The sequence below is a fragment of the Dendropsophus ebraccatus genome, chromosome 7 (genome assembly GCF_027789765.1).
Source record: "Dendropsophus ebraccatus isolate aDenEbr1 chromosome 7, aDenEbr1.pat, whole genome shotgun sequence".
Lineage (NCBI taxonomy): Eukaryota > Metazoa > Chordata > Amphibia > Anura > Hylidae > Dendropsophus > Dendropsophus ebraccatus.
The window spans coordinates 19,513,569-19,531,189 of record NC_091460.1 but is presented as its reverse complement, the minus strand read 5'-3'; the positions used below and the strand labels follow the sequence as shown (position 1 = coordinate 19,531,189).

General features: G+C 52.7%; 1 protein-coding gene across 3 annotated transcripts in view; it reads left to right on the top strand.

Annotated features, from left to right (window-relative positions):
* Positions 1 to 17,621, top strand: part of EXOC6B (exocyst complex component 6B) — a 133,173-nt gene that overhangs the window by 25,931 nt on the left and 89,621 nt on the right. For all 3 annotated transcript variants that reach the window (XM_069977171.1, XM_069977173.1, XM_069977172.1), the window contains exons 3-7: positions 11,915 to 12,080; positions 14,584 to 14,631; positions 15,742 to 15,832; positions 16,114 to 16,159; positions 16,933 to 17,137. In XM_069977171.1, the coding sequence (XP_069833272.1) occupies positions 11,915 to 12,080; positions 14,584 to 14,631; positions 15,742 to 15,832; positions 16,114 to 16,159; positions 16,933 to 17,137 (556 nt within the window). The remainder of the gene's footprint in view (positions 1 to 11,914; positions 12,081 to 14,583; positions 14,632 to 15,741; positions 15,833 to 16,113; positions 16,160 to 16,932; positions 17,138 to 17,621) is intronic.

Below are 17,621 nucleotides of genomic sequence, written 5' to 3'. Positions count from 1 at the left end.
TTGCCCCTTGCATGTGTCTCCTTCTCCCGGCAGGGGACGCCGCACGTTACTTCCGGCTGTACACTCACATACACTCTGTCCCTTCCACAACCCCGGAGGTGGAACATATGGTCACCGAATGATGTTGAATATGCAGCTAAATTCTGTCAATGGTGGAGTCAGGGGTCGTATCTCCATGAAACCTCTTTATTGTTATTGTGGAGCCCAACTAATGGCGGCTGTGACTGGGTGGGGGGCACAGGATGGCGGATGTGACTGTCTGGAGCCCAGGGGATGGCGGCTGTGACTGGGTGGAGCCCAGGGGATGGCTGCTGCAACTGGGTGGAGCCCAGGGGATGGCGGCTGCGACTGGGTGGAGCCCAGGGGATGGCGGCTGCGACTGGGTGGAGCCCAGGGGATGGCGGCTGCGACCGGGTGGAGCCCAGGGGATGGCGGCTGCGACCGGGTGGATCCCAGGGGATGGCGGCTGCGACCGGGTGGATCCCAGGGGATGGCGGCTGCGACCGGGTGGATCCCAGGGGATGGCGGCTGCGACCGGGTGGATCCCAGGGGATGGCGGCTGGGACCTGGTGGATCCCAGGGGATGGCGGCTGCGACCTGGTGGATCCCAGGGGATGGCGGCTACGACCGGGTGGATCCCAGGGGATGGCGGCTGCGACCGGGTGGATCCCAGGGGATGGCGGCTGCGACCTGGTGGATCCCAGGGGATGGCGGCTGCGACCTGGTGGATCCCAGGGGATGGCGGCTGCGACCTGGTGGATCCCAGGGGATGGCGGCTGCGACCTGGTGGATCCCAGGGGATGGCGGCTGCGACCTGGTGGATCCCAGGGGATGGCGGCTGCGACCTGGTGGATCCCAGGGGATGGCGGCTGCGACCTGGTGGATCCCAGGGGATGGCGGCTGCGACCTGGTGGATCCCAGGGGATGGCGGCTGCGACCTGGTGGATCCCAGGGGATGGCGGCTGCGACCTGGTGGATCCCAGGGGATGGCGGCTGCGACCTGGTGGATCCCAGGGGATGGCGGCTGCGACCTGGTGGATCCCAGGGGATGGCGGCTGCGACCTGGTGGATCCCAGGGGATGGCGGCTGCGACCTGGTGGATCCCAGGGGATGGCGGCTGCGACCTGGTGGATCCCAGGGGATGGCGGCTGCGACCTGGTGGATCCCAGGGGATGGCGGCTGCGACCTGGTGGATCCCAGGGGATGGCGGCTGCGACCTGGTGGATCCCAGGGGATGGCGGCTGCGACCTGGTGGATCCCAGGGGATGGCGGCTGCGACCTGGTGGATCCCAGGGGATGGCGGCTGCGACCTGGTGGATCCCAGGGGATGGCGGCTGCGACCTGGTGGATCCCAGGGGATGGCGGCTGCGACCTGGTGGATCCCAGGGGATGGCGGCTGCGACCTGGTGGATCCCAGGGGATGGCGGCTGCGACCTGGTGGATCCCAGGGGATGGCGGCTGCGACCTGGTGGATCCCAGGGGATGGCGGCTGCGACCTGGTGGATCCCAGGGGATGGCGGCTGCGACCTGGTGGATCCCAGGGGATGGCGGCTGCGACCTGGTGGATCCCAGGGGATGGCGGCTGCGACCTGGTGGATCCCAGGGGATGGCGGCTGCGACCTGGTGGATCCCAGGGGATGGCGGCTGCGACCTGGTGGATCCCAGGGGATGGCGGCTGCGACCTGGTGGATCCCAGGGGATGGCGGCTGCGACCTGGTGGATCCCAGGGGATGGCGGCTGCGACCTGGTGGATCCCAGGGGATGGCGGCTGCGACCGGGTGGATCCCAGGGGATGGCGGCTGCGACCGGGTGGATCCCAGGGGATGGCGGCTGCGACCGGGTGGAGCCCAGGGCATGGCGGTTGAAACCGGGTGGAGCCCAGCGGATGGCGGCTGCGACCTGGTGGAGCCCAGGGGATGGCGGTTGAAACTGGGTGGAGCCCAGCGGATGGCGGCTGCGACCTGGTGGAGCCCAGGGGATGGCAGCTGCGATGGGGTGGAACCGATGCCAAGCTCATCTCATAGAATTATTAATCACTCTGATACATCGTAACAGACCCCCAGAAATCCCCATTCACTGACAGCATATTTCCCAGCTATATGTCCTGTAGGGGGCGCCTTGTCCTGACATGTTTATGGGACCATGCATTAGTAGGACTCCATACTATGGTGTATATCCCGGGAGCCATAAGACGGATGTTACCCAGATGATACATGTGTACGGGGGCAGCATTCGGGGGACAGCACTTGGATTCTCCTTCTCTAATCTGTATGAGGCTTTGATGCGAGAACTATATTTATCCTCCTAATAATAAGTGTCAGGCCTGTGGCTCACACGCTGTGGAAACCATGCGCCCCCCAGATGGCTGTAGTAAAAAGCACCTGCAGCCCCGTCCTCAGCCCCCCCCCCCCCCCCCCCGTCCCGTAATGAGAACCGTCCGGGGGCTGGAACGCTACCGAAGGAACAATGCCTAATGCTGCTTTTTAATCTTTATTTGCAGTTTCTATTAAACCCAGTTGTGCGTGCACCTCCCCCATCCCCCCCCCCCCCCAACGCCCTGCGGAGACTAAACAATGGCGCCACCGAGTATAGGAGCGGGAGGTCATACTGTGTGCGCACTGGTGGCCTGGGACATAAAATATATATATGTGTGTGTGTACGTATACTCATACAAGTTGGAGAAAAAGCTGCCGTCTCTCACCTTACTATACAGTTTTTATTGCCTCATTTAAAATAAAAACTGATGCAGTTAAAGGGGGACCCAGGAGGAAAGAAAATCTTTTTACATCAACTGGTGTCAGAAAGTTATATAGATTTGAAAATTACTTCTATTTAATTATCTCCAGTCTTCCAGTACTTATCAACTGCTGGATGTCCTGCAGGAAGTGGTGTGCTCTGCCACCTCTGTCCATGTCAGGAACTGTCCAGAGCAGCAGCAAATCCCCATAGAAAACCTCTCCTGCTCTGGACAGTTCCTGACATGGACAGAGGTGGCAGCAGAGAGCACTGTGTCAGACTGGAGAGAATACAACACTTCCTGCAGTACATACAGCAGCTTATGAGTACTGGAATTTTGTTGGCTGGCAGAGATGAAAGGGAAGCCTTCATTTAGTCATATTCGTGAATTTGCTACACATGAACCCCTCTGATATTGAGGCACCCAGGGTTGAGGGACCTAGCCTTCAGGTACCCCACTGTGTGACCTGGAAGCACCTCTTTTCTGGCCATATTGTTTCCCATCCTCCTCCTCTTCTGCACCTGGTTCTCATTGCTGGGAGTTGGGGGCGTCCGACTCTAAACTTATTAAAATAATTCCATTCTTAATGAAGACCTTGTAGAAGTGACAGCGGTGGGTTATGGGGGACACGTAGGGGATGGGCTCTGCAGTAGAGGATATACAAGGGCAGATATTATGTGTTTATTGGGCTGTAATGAAAGGCTTCATTGTGCGCGCCGGAGGTCCGACCGTAATTAAAACATACTTTATATACTGGCAGAAGAGTTCTCCGGAGGAATTCGGGAAGAGACTCCTTGTACTCCCCATCCTCGGGATACGTTACGAAACAGGGTGAAAATCTGGACATTATGAGAAGTGGTTGGTTTTACTCAAGGCAGATGGAGGTCATCACTTCCATAACTCATTTCGGTAGAGAGCAGCTAGGCTGGGCCACTTATCTGGGGTCACAGTGGTAGGGTTTGGGGGTTGCTGACCTGCAGATTCAACTGAGAGGGTTTCGGGGTTTCTGAAAGGCTTTTGCGAATATTCAAATGCTCCTGGGGTTTTGAAAGTTTGTAGATGCCCCTGGGGGGTTGGGGATCGGAAGATACACCCGAGAAGGTTTGCTGGTACCCTAATAGTTGGGGGTCTACACACCTTGCTTGGTTTCTACTTTCTTCTCATGGTTGGTCTTCAAGGGGTATGTTGGCTTGTAGGACAGGGATGGGAGTTGTAGTTTTGCATTGTTCCTCCATCATGGTGCTCGGAGAATGTCCTACTACCGATGTTCTGGTGGTTCTCCATTATCTTCTTGCATTGAAACAACTTTACAGTCATATGAAACTTTTCAACTGACCGGAGTAAAGCGTTACACATATTATTGGCTTATTAGAGACAGACAAGAATTGAAGACAAGAGGAAAGAAGACTGGTGAAGACCGCTAGAAAAGTCACAGAGAAGGCTGAAGACCCAAACACAAAGGGACACTTGGGATCGTCCAAAGTGAATAACTAGTTTATCGAGTCAATATGGAGCCAGATCAGAGACTCTCAAAGTCTCTTCAGACCACTACTACCATACAGCAGCACTCTATAGGGCCATCATGTGTCTTCTCCTCCATAGTGAGTCAATATGGAGCCAGATCAGAGACCCTCAAAGTCTCTTCAGACCACTACTACCATACAGCAGCACTCTATAGGGCCATCATGTGTCTTCTCCTCCATGGTGAGTCAATATGGAGCCAGATCAGAGACCCTCAAAGTCTCTTCTGACCATTACTAACATACAGCACCCATCATGTGTCTTCTCCTCCATGGTGAGGTCCTTCTAGGTTCTTCTAGACTGGATGTTCTCCGGGTCCGGTATTGCCTCAGGAGGTTCATGTATTTGTGTTCTGTTCCTATAAACATCCGTCTCCTCATCCTGGGTTTATTTTTAGAGGCTTTTGGCTGATTTTAGTAGGTTCTTACTCTTATTTAGCTTTGTGTGATTGTTTTTCCCCCGAGCGTTGTGTGTATACAGATAGTCCTAGACGGATGGATATACACAGTCATTAGCACACATTCCGTGACAGTCTGGGGCTTTGATGACATGATGGGATCTTAAGTGAATTCCTTCCGATCATCAGGCCGCTGCCCGTCTTCTCCTGTTTGTGTTTAGTAATCAGAATTAATTGTACTTGATGAACGTGCCGTGTGCGGCCAAGGATCACGAATCCATGAGAGCCGTCTGTGTGTCAGAAGTCTACCTTTTGGCACGCTGGTTGCAATGGGTTGATGGACTTGAGGTGCACTATTGAATGTCAGTCCACCTGTCTAATGTAAATGCTGCCCTCTGGTAGTGCTCAAACTAGTTTACACTCTGTCCCTTAGCAGTACACAACCTAGTGTAAACTCTGCCCCCGCACCATACGCAGTCTAGTGTAAATTCTGCCACCGGGCAGTACACATTTTGTGCACTTTACACAAGACTGTTCACTGACCAGGGGTTGGTTTACACTGGACTTCATACTAAGCAGGGGCAGAGTTCACACTTGTCCCTCATTGGAGACAGCATTTATACTACACTGTGCACTGATTGTTAGGGTGGGTTCACACTACGGAATTCTCGCGGATAAACTCAGCGGAATTCCGTCGGCTGTCCGTGCGCCTTTCCGCCGGCTCCATAGACACCATTCTATGGGCCGACGTATTCCGCTATCCGCCGAAAGAAGTGACATGATGTACTGTGACTATGGGCAGCATGTACACCAGCCTCCAATCGGTGTAAAGTCTAGTGTAAGTGCTGCCTCCGATCAGTCCATAGTGTAATGTAAATGCTGACCCCTGGGGGCAGTGCATAGTCTAGTGCTAACCCTCCCCTGGTCAGTGCACTGTCTGGTGGAAACGCTTCCCCCGGTCAGGGCGCAGTCTGGTGGAAACGCTTCCCCCGGTCAGGGCGCAGTCTGGTGGAAATGCTTCCCTTGGTCAGTGCACAGTCTGGTGTAATCGCTTCCCCCGGTCAGTGGGGCAGTCTGGTGGAAACGCTTCCCCCGGTCAGGGCGCAGTCTGGTGGAAACGCTTCCCCCGGTCAGTGCACAGTCTGGTGGAAACGCTTCCCCCGGTCAGGGCGCAGTCTGGTGGAAACGCTTCCCCCGGTCAGGGCGCAGTCTGGTGGAAACGCTTCCCCCGGTCAGGGCGCAGTCTGGTGGAAACGCTTCCCCCGGTCAGGGCGCAGTCTGGTGGAAACGCTTCCCCCGGTCAGGGCGCAGTCTGGTGGAAACGCTTCCCCCGGTCAGGGCGCAGTCTGGTGGAAACGCTTCCCCCGGTCAGGGCGCAGTCTGGTGGAAACGCTTCCCCCGGTCAGGGCGCAGTCTGGTGGAAACGCTTCCCCCGGTCAGGGCGCAGTCTGGTGGAAACGCTTCCCCCGGTCAGGGCGCAGTCTGGTGGAAACGCTTCCCCCGGTCAGTGGGGCAGTCTGGTGGAAACGCTTCCCCCGGTCAGTGGGGCAGTCTGGTGGAAACGCTTCCCCCGGTCAGGGCGCAGTCTGGTGGAAACGCTTCCCCCGGTCAGGGCGCAGTCTGGTGGAAACGCTTCCCCCGGTCAGGGCACAGTCTGGTGGAAACGCTTCCCCCGGTCAGTGCACAGTCTGGTGTAATCGCTTCCCCCGGTCAGTGGGGCAGTCTGGTGGAAACGCTTCCCCCGGTCAGTGGGGCAGTCTGGTGGAAACGCTTCCCCCGGTCAGGGCGCAGTCTGGTGTAATCGCTTCCCCCGGTCAGTGGGGCAGTCTGGTGGAAACGCTTCCCCCGGTCAGGGCGCAGTCTGGTGGAAACGCTTCCCCCGGTCAGTGCGCAGTGCTTTTTCCCTCCCCTTGCATGGCCTGGCAAAACTGGTAATACCCCAATTCTCACATATATGACAATCCATCCTGGGCTTTCATCTGCGGCTGGGAGAATAAACAGGATTTAAGTTATGTCTGGTAACAGAAGGAAGATGGCTTCCAGTCATCAAGGCTTCCAGAAGTTGTTCCCCATTATTCTTGTCCTCTCCCCCCCTTCCTTTCCCATCCTAATTGAAACCAAGAGCTTCTCTAATTGAAACCACGGAGCCCGAGCCCTTTGTTTCCCCACCACCGAGCCTTGTTCTGTTCCACTTGATTTATTTTATTTAATGTCTTGGATTTTGTTCTCCTGCTAAATAGTTTTTTTTTGTTTTTTTTTGTTTTTTCATGGGGGTCCTAATAGCTTTGGCGGTTTGGCACGTGGACCCAGAACCTCTTTACCCCGGTCACTGGATTCACATTTTGTTTTGATCAAACACTAAACATTTCCATGGCGAGGTTTTACAAGTAGAGAATGGCGCATCGCGGTGGCGGCGGCGGCGCGGTCCCACTCCTGCGCTCTTCCTGTTTATTTCTCACTTTTTATGGTCTTGTTTTCTTATTCAGTACAATGAAAACATTGTGGAGACCCAGAAAGGTCACACCCCAGCCTGATGGTGAAATTAGCGTACAGCGGGCCATACATCCGGGGTTTAGGATGGCGATGATCAATTGCTCATGTGGTCTGGGCGTCAATTGGTGGGATTCAAGTCTGATGATAGTAATCGATCACTGCGGTTATCTCAGGTCTTACCTTACGTTTATGGGATCCAGTTCTGTCATTCATGGCTGTCCTACGTGACAATCTGTGGTCTGATCTGGGTTCTATTGGTGGCTTCAGAGCTGTCATTCATGTTCTCACTATGATCCATGATCAGGTGTCCATTGGTGGCTTCAGAGCTGCCATTCATGTTCACTTACCATGATGAGGCGTCTATTGGTGGGCTTCAGAGCTTTCATCCATGTTCACTCTGTTAGGGCTTCCATTGAAGGGTTATAGATCTATTGTTCGTGGTTCTTGTCTGCCATGATCTTTGGTCTGTCCTGGTCTCCATTGATGGCTTACAAACCTGTCATCCTTGGTTGGTTTCTGTTGGGATCAGTAGCTTGGTCTGGGCTTCCATTCATGGGAAGCAGATGTGTCATCCATGGTTATGGCCGTATTAGATGACTCAAGCCTCCTAGTAGACAACCACCAATCTTGGTAATGGGTGCTCATTTGTAGAGCCTATTACATAGCTGTAGTGTGCTTTATTCCTCCCCTGGACTACGTTCTCCTTTACATGGTGGATGTTCAGCCGATGTCAGAATTGAGAGATCAGCTGAGGAGCCATGGATGGGATGCCACTCTAATCTTCTTGGTTGGACTCTGATCTTCTTGGTCTGTACCTTCATCTGGGCTCCACTGATTGGATGGATCTTCGGGTCCTATTCCACGGGCTGATGGGGGCCCGATCAATAATGTAAAATAATGTTTTCTGGGCCTATTCCACGGCTCGATAATCGTTTAGCGTGGGCTGTAGGGACATCTTTACCGATGTCCTTGCAGCTCTTCTTTAAACAGCATACATTACCTAACCATGTTGCAGGGCTTCTCTTGCACACTTACTCCTGCTCTCGCGCGCAGCAGCAGCTTCGGAGCGGCCTGTCTGAGCTGACAGACCGCTCAGCCAATCCCTGGCCGCCGCGGTTGGCTGAGTGCAGAAGAAGACCTGCAACATGGTTAGGTAATGTATGGTGCTTGTGGAATCGTCGGTCGCCGGCCACGCAATGACCCTTGTGTAGTAGTAGAGGCTGGTACATGTGTTGTATGACCGGTGTGTAGTAGTAGAGGCCTGTAATGTGTTGTATGACCGGCGTGTAGTAGTAGAGGCCGGTACATGTGTTGTATGACCGGTGTGTAGTAGTAGAGGCCGGTACATGTGTTGTATGACCGGTGTGTAGTAGTAGAGGCTGGTACATGTGTTGTATGACCGGTGTGTAGTAGTAGAGGCCGGTACATGTGTTGTATGACCGGTGTGTAGGAGTAGAGGCCGGTACATGTGTTGTATGACCGGTGTGTAGTAGTAGAGGCCGGTACATGTGTTGTATGACCGGTGTGTAGTAGTAGAGGCCGGTACATGTGTTGTATGACCGGTGTGTAGGAGTAGAGGCCGGTACATGTGTTGTATGACCAGTGTGTAGTAGTAGATGTTGGTACATGTGTTGTATGACCGATGTGTAGTAGTAGAGGCTGGTACATGTGTTGTATGACCAGTGTGTAGTAGTAGATGTTGGTACATGTGTTGTATGACCGATGTGTAGTAGTAGATGTTGGTACATGTGTTGTATGACCGGTGTGTAGTAGTAGAGGCCATTACATGTGTTGTATGACCGGTGTGTAGTAGTAGATGTTGGTACATGTGTTGTATGACCGGTGTGTAGTAGTAGATGTTGGTACATGTGTTGTATGACCGGTGTGTAGTAGTAGAGGCCGGTACATGTGTTGTATGACCAGTGTGTAGTAGTAGAGGCCGGTACATGTGTTGTATGACCGGTGTGTAGTAGTAGATGTTGGTAGTGTAGTAGTAGAGGCCAGTACATGTGTTGTATGACCGGTGTGTAGTAGTAGAGGCCAGTACATGTGTTGTATGACTGGTGTGTAGTAGTAGAGGCCAGTACATGTGTTGTATGACCGGTGTGTAGTAGTAGAGGCCAGTACATGTGTTGTATGACCGGTGTGTAGTAGTAGATGTTGGTACATGTGTTGTATGACCGGTGTGTAGTAGTAGAGGCTGGTACATGTGTTGTATGACCGGTGTGTAGTAGTAGAGGCCAGTACATGTGTTGTATGACCGGTGTGTAGTAGTAGATGTTGGTACATGTGTTGTATGACCGGTGTGTAGTAGTAGAGGCTGGTACATGTGTTGTATGACCGGTGTGTAGTAGTAGAGGCTGGTACATGTGTTGTATGACCGGTGTGTAGTAGTAGATGTTGGTACATGTGTTGTATGACCGGTGTGTAGTAGTAGAGGCCAGTACATGTGTTGTATGACCGGTGTGTAGTAGTAGATGTTGGTACATGTGTTGTATGACCGGTGTGTAGTAGTAGAGGCTGGTACATGTGTTGTATGACCGGTGTGTAGTAGTAGAGGCCAGTACATGTGTTGTATGACCGGTGTGTAGTAGTAGAGGCCATTACATGTGTTGTATGACCGGTGTGTAGTAGTAGAGGCCGGTACATGTGTTGTATGACCGGTGTGTAGTAGTAGAGGCCGGTACATGTGTTGTATGACCGGTGTGTAGTAGTAGAGGCCGGTACATGTGTTGTATGACCAGTGTGTAGTAGTAGATGTTGGTACATGTGTTGTATGACCGGTGTGTAGTAGTAGAGGCCATTACATGTGTTGTATGACCGGTGTGTAGTAGTAGAGGCCAGTAATGTGTTGTATGACCGGTGTGTAGTAGTAGAGGCCGGTACATGTGTTGTATGACCGGTGTGTAGTAGTAGAGGCCAGTAATGTGTTGTATGACCGGTGTGTAGTAGTAGAGGCCGGTACATGTGTTGTATGACCGGTGTGTAGTAGTAGAGGCTGGTACATGTGTTGTATGACCGGTGTGTAGTAGTAGAGGCTGGTACATGTGTTGTATGACCGGCGTGTGACACTGTGTGACTTGTCCTTTGGATGGGATGTGGAATACACTGTGTTCCCATGTGGTGTGAGTTGCACAACCTTTAATGCTGTAATTTGATGCAGGAGCTTTCATTCTCATGTCATGGACGCTGTTCGGGGATTGTACACACAATTCCTCCTACTTGTCACCAGGCCGGCGGTAATAACTCATAGGCGTCTGTATGAGCAGGGCCAGGGCACTGCATCCTGTCACCCGTCTCCACTCATCTGGGTCCTCACACCCTCCGCACTGGTTACATTTCCCTATTGTCAGGCTCACTATTCCCTGCATTGCATGATGGGAGTAGTAGTGCACCTCATGGAGATGTATTGAGTAGTTGTCTCTCTTAACGTTTCAGGTAATGCCTCCTGGAAGGCTCTCGAGAATGTTCCAGGAGAGATGTCTTCCATATATATAGATTCACTGAGAGATCCGTCACAGGTGCTTCCCATTGAAGTCTATGGAGAGAGGAGGAGGTGGAGGGAGAGGTATAAAGGAACGCTGCTGCTTCCAGGAAGTGTCTTTTGTATCATCCCAGGGGTAATGTACTCCAGGAGCCTGGTCTCTTCTCCTGCCCCTCCTCTTTCCGTAGACTTCTATGGGCAGCAGCTAGAACCATACCTCATTGATGTGATAGACTGCTGTACTCATCTCCCTCCTCTTTCCATAGACTTCTATGGGCAGCAGCTAGAACTCGATACCTCATTGATGTGATAGACTGCTGTACTCATCTCCCTCCTCTTTCCATAGACTTCTATGGGCAGCAGCTAGAACTCGATACCTCATTGATGTGATAGACTGCTGTACTCATCTCCCTCCTCTTTCCATAGACTTCTATGGGCAGCAGCTAGAACTCGATACCTCATTGATGTGATAGACTCCTTCTCCCCTCCTCCTTTTTCCATAGACTTCTATAGGCAGCAGCTAGAACCCTGATCCTTCAGTGATGTTATAGACTCCTCCTCCCCCTCCCCTCCTCCCGTTTCTATAGACTTCTATAGGCAGCAGCTAGAACCTGATCCCATTGATGTGATAGACTCCTCTACTCCTCCCCCTCCCCTTTCCATAGACTTCTATAGGCAGCAGCTAGAACCTGTGATACTCCTCTGTTTCTTCCTCTCTGCAAAGATATGGAGTATGAGGCAATGTTCTGTAGTGTATATTGCAGGATAGATATTGCTGTCCACTATCCCCATCTCTGTTTGCTGTCAGTAAATAGAAGCATTACTGACCTCACACAGCCGACCACCCACCCTATTCCTGCTCCCCCTGGGTCACCCTGTCAGCATGCAGCCCCCGTATCTCAGCTTCTGTATGGTTTATAGAGGGGGGGGGGGTGTCTATTGGGACTCCTTGTGAAGGATTTGGAGATTTGGTTGTGTGTTGTGTCTGACAGCAGGTGGCGCTCATGTGTCGTGTTGTCCCCAAATAAAGTTTGTGTTTCTTCCAAGCTCATTGCAATCTATAATAAAGCTTGTGATGGGCATAGGGCACTACCCCGATTCTGTATTTATCACCCGTAGCATCCTTTTCTTTTGCATTATGCTGGTATTTTACTCATTTGGTGTATGTTGTTGCTACATACATTGCTTCAGAGCTGCATTCATAAATCTGCTTCCTACCTGGTGCTGAAATGTTTCAGATCTCACAGTAGTGACCTCTTCTTACACCATCTTCTCATTGCAGATCTGTATACGATGGCGAAGAGCACAGCCACTTTGTGGAGAAGCTGGATGCACGGATCCGGAACCATGACCGCGAGATCGAGAAGATGTGTAACTTTCACTATCATGGCTTCGTAGACTCCATCACCGAGCTGCTGAAAGTGCGAGGAGAAGCGGAGAAACTGAAGGTAAGACGCCAGGGGAGCCTCCCCATAGTAGTGCCTACCCTGATCTGTATGCAGCTGCTGGGGCCTAACTGTGCCAATGTGCCCAGGAATCTGCACAGAACAGTACATACCCGTACGTCATGGAGTCCGGCAGTGCATTGCAGTGAGCTCAGGAGCTGAGATCACTTCAAAGCACATGGGGACCGGCTGCTATATGGAGCCAGGACATCACTGTTAATGATGGGCCGCTGCGATCACGACACACGCTGCCATTAACCCCTGCAGTGCCACGATCACGGCACTTAGCTCAGTGGCAGGAGCTCACTTAAAAGCATGTGGGGACCGGCTGCTATATGCAGCCAGGTCCTCACTGTTAATGACGGGCTGCCACGATAGCCCGGCCGCCCGCCATTAACCTCTGCAGTGCCGCGATCGCACCACTTACATCATCGGCAGGAGCTGTGCTGCTGTCACTGATCGATCAGGACCCCCGCAGCATGCCTGCGGGGGTTCTGATCGTTCTATCGGACTCCTGGAGGTCTCTTACTTTCCTCCCGCCAGTCAGATTGGCGATCACTGTATAGAGTCTGCAAAGGCAGGCTCTATGCAATGATCGCAGATTACACTGGTCTGTGTAGGAAATCCAATGTAAAAATGTTAAAGTCCCCTAAGGCAGTGTTTCTCAACTCCAGTCCTCAAAACCCACCAACAGGTCATGTTTAGCGGATATCCCATACAACGAACAGCTGTGGCAGCTGGAGCACTGACTATAATTATATCACCTGTGAAATTCTCAAAACATGACCTGTTGGTGGGTCTTGAGGACTGGAGTTGAGAAACACTGTACTAAAGAGACACAAAAAGTGTAAAAAAATATAAAAAAAAGTTTAAAAAAAAACACACCGTAGCCCCTCCCCCAATAAAAGTTTAAATCACCCCCCTTTCCCATTTTATAAATAAAACACATAAAAATAAATAAACATGTAATATACCGTAGCGTGCGTAATCGTCCGATTTTTTAAAATCAATATTGTTCCTGTACAGTGAATGACATAAACAAAAAGCAGTAAAAAAACGCCAGGATCCTATCGGCCGCCGTATCCCGCCCCCTTGGGTCGGCCGCCGTATCCCGCCCCCTTGGGTCGGCCGCCGTATCCCGCCCCCTTGGGTCGGCCGCCGTATCCCGCCCCCTTGGGTCGGCCGCCGTATCCCGCCCCCTTGGGTCGGCCGCCGTATCCCGCCCCCTTGGGTCGGCCGCCGTATCCCGCCCCCTTGGGTCGGCCGCCGTATCCCGCCCCCTTGGGTCGGCCGCCGTATCCCGCCCCCTTGGGTCGGCCGCCGTATCCCGCCCCCTTGGGTCGGCCGCCGTATCCCGCCCCCTTGGGTCGGCCGCCGTATCCCGCCCCCTTGGGTCGGCCGCCGTATCCCGCCCCCTTGGGTCGGCCGCCGTATCCCGCCCCCTTGGGTCGGCCGCCGTATCCCGCCCCCCTTGGGTCGGCCGCCGTATCCCGCCCCCTTGGGTCGGCCGCCGTATCCCGCCCCCTTGGATCGGCCGCCGTATCCCGCCCCCTTGGATCGGCCGCCGTATCCCGCCCCCTTGGATCGGCCGCCGTATCCCGCCCCCTTGGATCGGCCGCCGTATCCCGCCCCCTTGGATCGGCCGCCGTATCCCGCCCCCTTGGATCGGCCGCCGTATCCCGCCCCCTTGGATCGGCCGCCGTATCCCGCCCCCTTGGATCGGCCGCCGTATCCCGCCCCCTTGGATCGGCCGCCGTATCCCGCCCCCTTGGATCGGCCGCCGTATCCCGCCCCCTTGGATCGGCCGCCGTATCCCGCCCCCTTGGATCGGCCGCCGTATCCCGCCCCCTTGGATCGGCCATTTATAGGACGAGTGTTCCTTTATACCATATGTGTGCTGATGGTTTGTTACAGTGTGTCAGTATACACGCACAGGTTGTAACCCGCTTCTCTGTGTTCCTTTGTTTCAGAACTTGGTGATCCCGCCCCCTTGGGTCGGCCGCCGTATCCCGCCCGCTTGGGTCGGCCGCCGTATCCCGCCCGCTTGGGTCGGCCGCCGTATCCCGCCCGCTTGGGTCGGCCGCCGTATCCCGCCCGCTTGGGTCGGCCGCCGTATCCCGCCCGCTTGGGTCGGCCGCCGTATCCCGCCCCCTTGGGTCGGCCGCCGTATCCCGCCCCCTTGGGTCGGCCGCCGTATCCCGCCCCCTTGGGTCGGCCGCCGTATCCCGCCCCCGTGGGTCGGCCGCCGTATCCCGCCCCCTTGGGTCGGCCGCCGTATCCCGCCCCCTTGGGTCGGCCGCCGTATCCCGCCCCCTTGGGTCGGCCGCCGTATCCCGCCCCCTTGGGTCGGCCGCCCCCTTGGGTCGGCCGCCGTATCCCGCCCCCTTGGATCGGCCATTTATAGGACGAGTGTTCCTTTATACCATATGTGTGCTGATGGTTTGTTACAGTGTGTCAGTATACACGCACAGGTTGTAACCCGCTTCTCTGTGTTCCTTTGTTTCAGAACTTGGTGATGGACATCAATAGGCGGCTGCAGCTGAATGGGGCAGAGGTAATACCCCTCCGGGGGTCACACATTATCCTACCTACATTGTTATTGACTATGAACAGTGGCCATATTGTCCGAGCCTGCTGTCTTATAGCACTTCAGATATTTGCTTTACAGCAACCACGTTACTCATAGGAGCATTTAGTCTGGAGCTGATGTAGTGTCTTCTGTGAGAAAGTGTTGTGGGCATACTCTCTGACCTTTATAGAGAAGAGTGGGAGAAAAGCTTTGACCATTGCCTATTGTCTCCTATGGAGAGTGTTGTGGGCATACTCTGTGACCTGTACAGAGAAGGGAAGGAGATGAGCTGTGACCATTGCCTATTGTCTCCTATGGAGAATGTTTTGGGCATACTCTGCGACCTGTAAAGAGAAGGGAAGGAGATGAGCTGTGACCATTGCCTATTGTCTCCTATGGAGAGTGTTTTGGGCATACTCTGCGACCTGTAAAGAGAAGGGAAGGAGATGAGCTGTGACCATTGCCTATTGTCTCCTATGGAGAGTGTTTTGGGCATACTCTACGACCTGTAAAGGGAAGGAGATGAGCTGTGACCATTGCCTATTGTTTTCTGTAAGTCTGTTGTGGGCATGCGCTGTGAATGGTACAGACGAGAGGAAGAAAAGCTGTGACCATTGCCTATCGTCTCCTATGGACGGTGTTGTGGGCATACTTTGTGACCTTTTAAACCATCTAAAGTCAGTTTTGAATCCTCTTATTGTTCCCCTTTTACATATAGGATGGTATTATATATAGACAGGACATTATATGGACAGCAGTGATATCCTCCTCTTATGTATAGGACGGTATTATATATAGACAGGACATTATATGGACAGCAGTGATATCCTCCTCTTATGTATAGGACGGTATTATATATAGACAGGACATTATATGGACAGCAGTGATATCCTCCTCTTATATATAGGACGGTATTATATATAAACAGGACATGATATGGACAGCAGTGATATCCTCCTCTTATGTATAGGACGGTATTATATATAGACAGGACATTATATGGACAGCAGTGATATCCTCCTCTTATGTATAGGACGGTATTATATATAGACAGGACACTATATGGGTAGTTGTGATATTCTCCTCCATCTTTAGGTATTATCCACCATGAAGGATCTGCAGCAGTGCCGCATACAGCAGAGGAACATCACCGCCACTGTGGAGAAGCTCAGCCTGTGCCTGCCAGGTAGGTGTGCGGCCAGTGTGGGATTGGTATCAGCTGTGTACATTATACAGTGTATGGCGGTATGGGCTATGTACATTATACAGTGTATGGCGGTATGGGCTATGTACATTATACAGTGTATGACGGTATCGGCTATGTACATTATACAGTGTGTGGCAGTATGGGCTGTGTACATTATACAGTGTATGACAGTATCGTCTGTCTATAGGGTGTATAGCGGTATCTGCTGTGTGTACGGTGTTGAATATACGGAGTGGTAATTGTTCCCTTTGTCTCTTCAGTGCTGGAGATGTACAGTAAATTACGGGAGCAGATGAAGGCGAAGAGGTGAGTGATCAAGAGGAGCTGTCTTGGGGGCCGGACCTGGAGCTGCATGAAGCAGAATACATTCTGGACCCCTAGTGGTGAAAGTTTATATAACTCACCATAAGTTATAAATCCACTGATACGTGTAATATTACACGCTGTGTACTGTCACCGAGCTGCATTCACTATTCTCCGGGCTTCACAGCTGAAATCCCCTGCTCATCCAGTGACAGGTGTGTTTAGTGCAGACACTGAAAAGATCAGGTTGGGCAAGCTCCGTTTATACCTTGGAAATGGAATCTGCTGGAGACCAGCTCGCTGACTGAAGCTTCTTCTGTCTGTCATGTAATGGGTTGGCAAACAAGTCAGATGACTTTAAAGGGGTTGTCTGGCGATAAAAAATTATTCACAGAATAACACACATTACAAAGTTATACAACTTTGTAATGTATGTTATGTCTGTGAATGGCCCCCTTCCCCGTGTTTCCCCCCACCCACGCTAGACCCGGAAGTGTGGTGCATTATACTCACCGCATCTCGTGTCGTCCACGGTCTCCGATCGTCAGCAGTGACGTCTTCTTCGGGAGGCCGGCGGATCTTCCCGAGTGCCGGCCGCCCTCTGCAGCGTCATCCGAAGCTCAGCCGCGATTGGCTGAGCATAACTGTGCTCAGCCAATCGCGGCTGATGACGCGGCCACGTCATCAGCTGCTCAGCCGCAGTGAGACCGTACATAGGGCTGGATATATAATATATCTGTTATTATACAGCTTGCCTTCTGCTTTCCCCCCTGTAGACATTACCCGGCCCTGAAGACCCTGGAGCAGATGGAGCACACCTACCTGCCCCAGGTCAGTCACTATCGCTTCTGTCAGACCATGGTGGAGAACATCCCCAAGCTGCGGGAGGAGATCAAGGACGTCTCCATGTCCGACCTAAAGGATTTCCTGGAGAGTATCCGCAAGCACTCGGAGAGGATCGGGGAGTTTGCCATGAAGCAGGTATGACCACCGACTACAAGTGTCCGCCTCCATCTGGGGGTCCTGCTGTGGGCGGTGAAAGCTACTGGTTTCCCCCATGTAATCTCCTCATCTATGGGACTTTATTATATGAGTAGCTAGGGGCTGGGCGATATGGCCAAAAATAACATCTTGAAATGTTTGTGTGTATATATATTATTTACTTTTTATTTATGTATTATAATTTTTTTTCTTCCTAATTATGATGGGTGTAGTAGTAGAGGCATAGTGCGTGAGTGGTGTAGTAGATAAAAGGAGTAGTAGCAATAGTAGTGGGAGTAGCAGCAGCAGTGTTAGGAGTAGTAGTAGCAATAGTAGTGGTAGCAGTATTGGGAGTAGTAGTAGCAGCAGGAGTGGGAGTGGTATTGGGAGTAGTAGTATCAGGAGTGGCAGTAGTATTGGGAGTAGTAGTATCAGGGGTGGGAGTGGTAGTTGTATTGGGAGTAGTAGTATTAGTTACTAGACA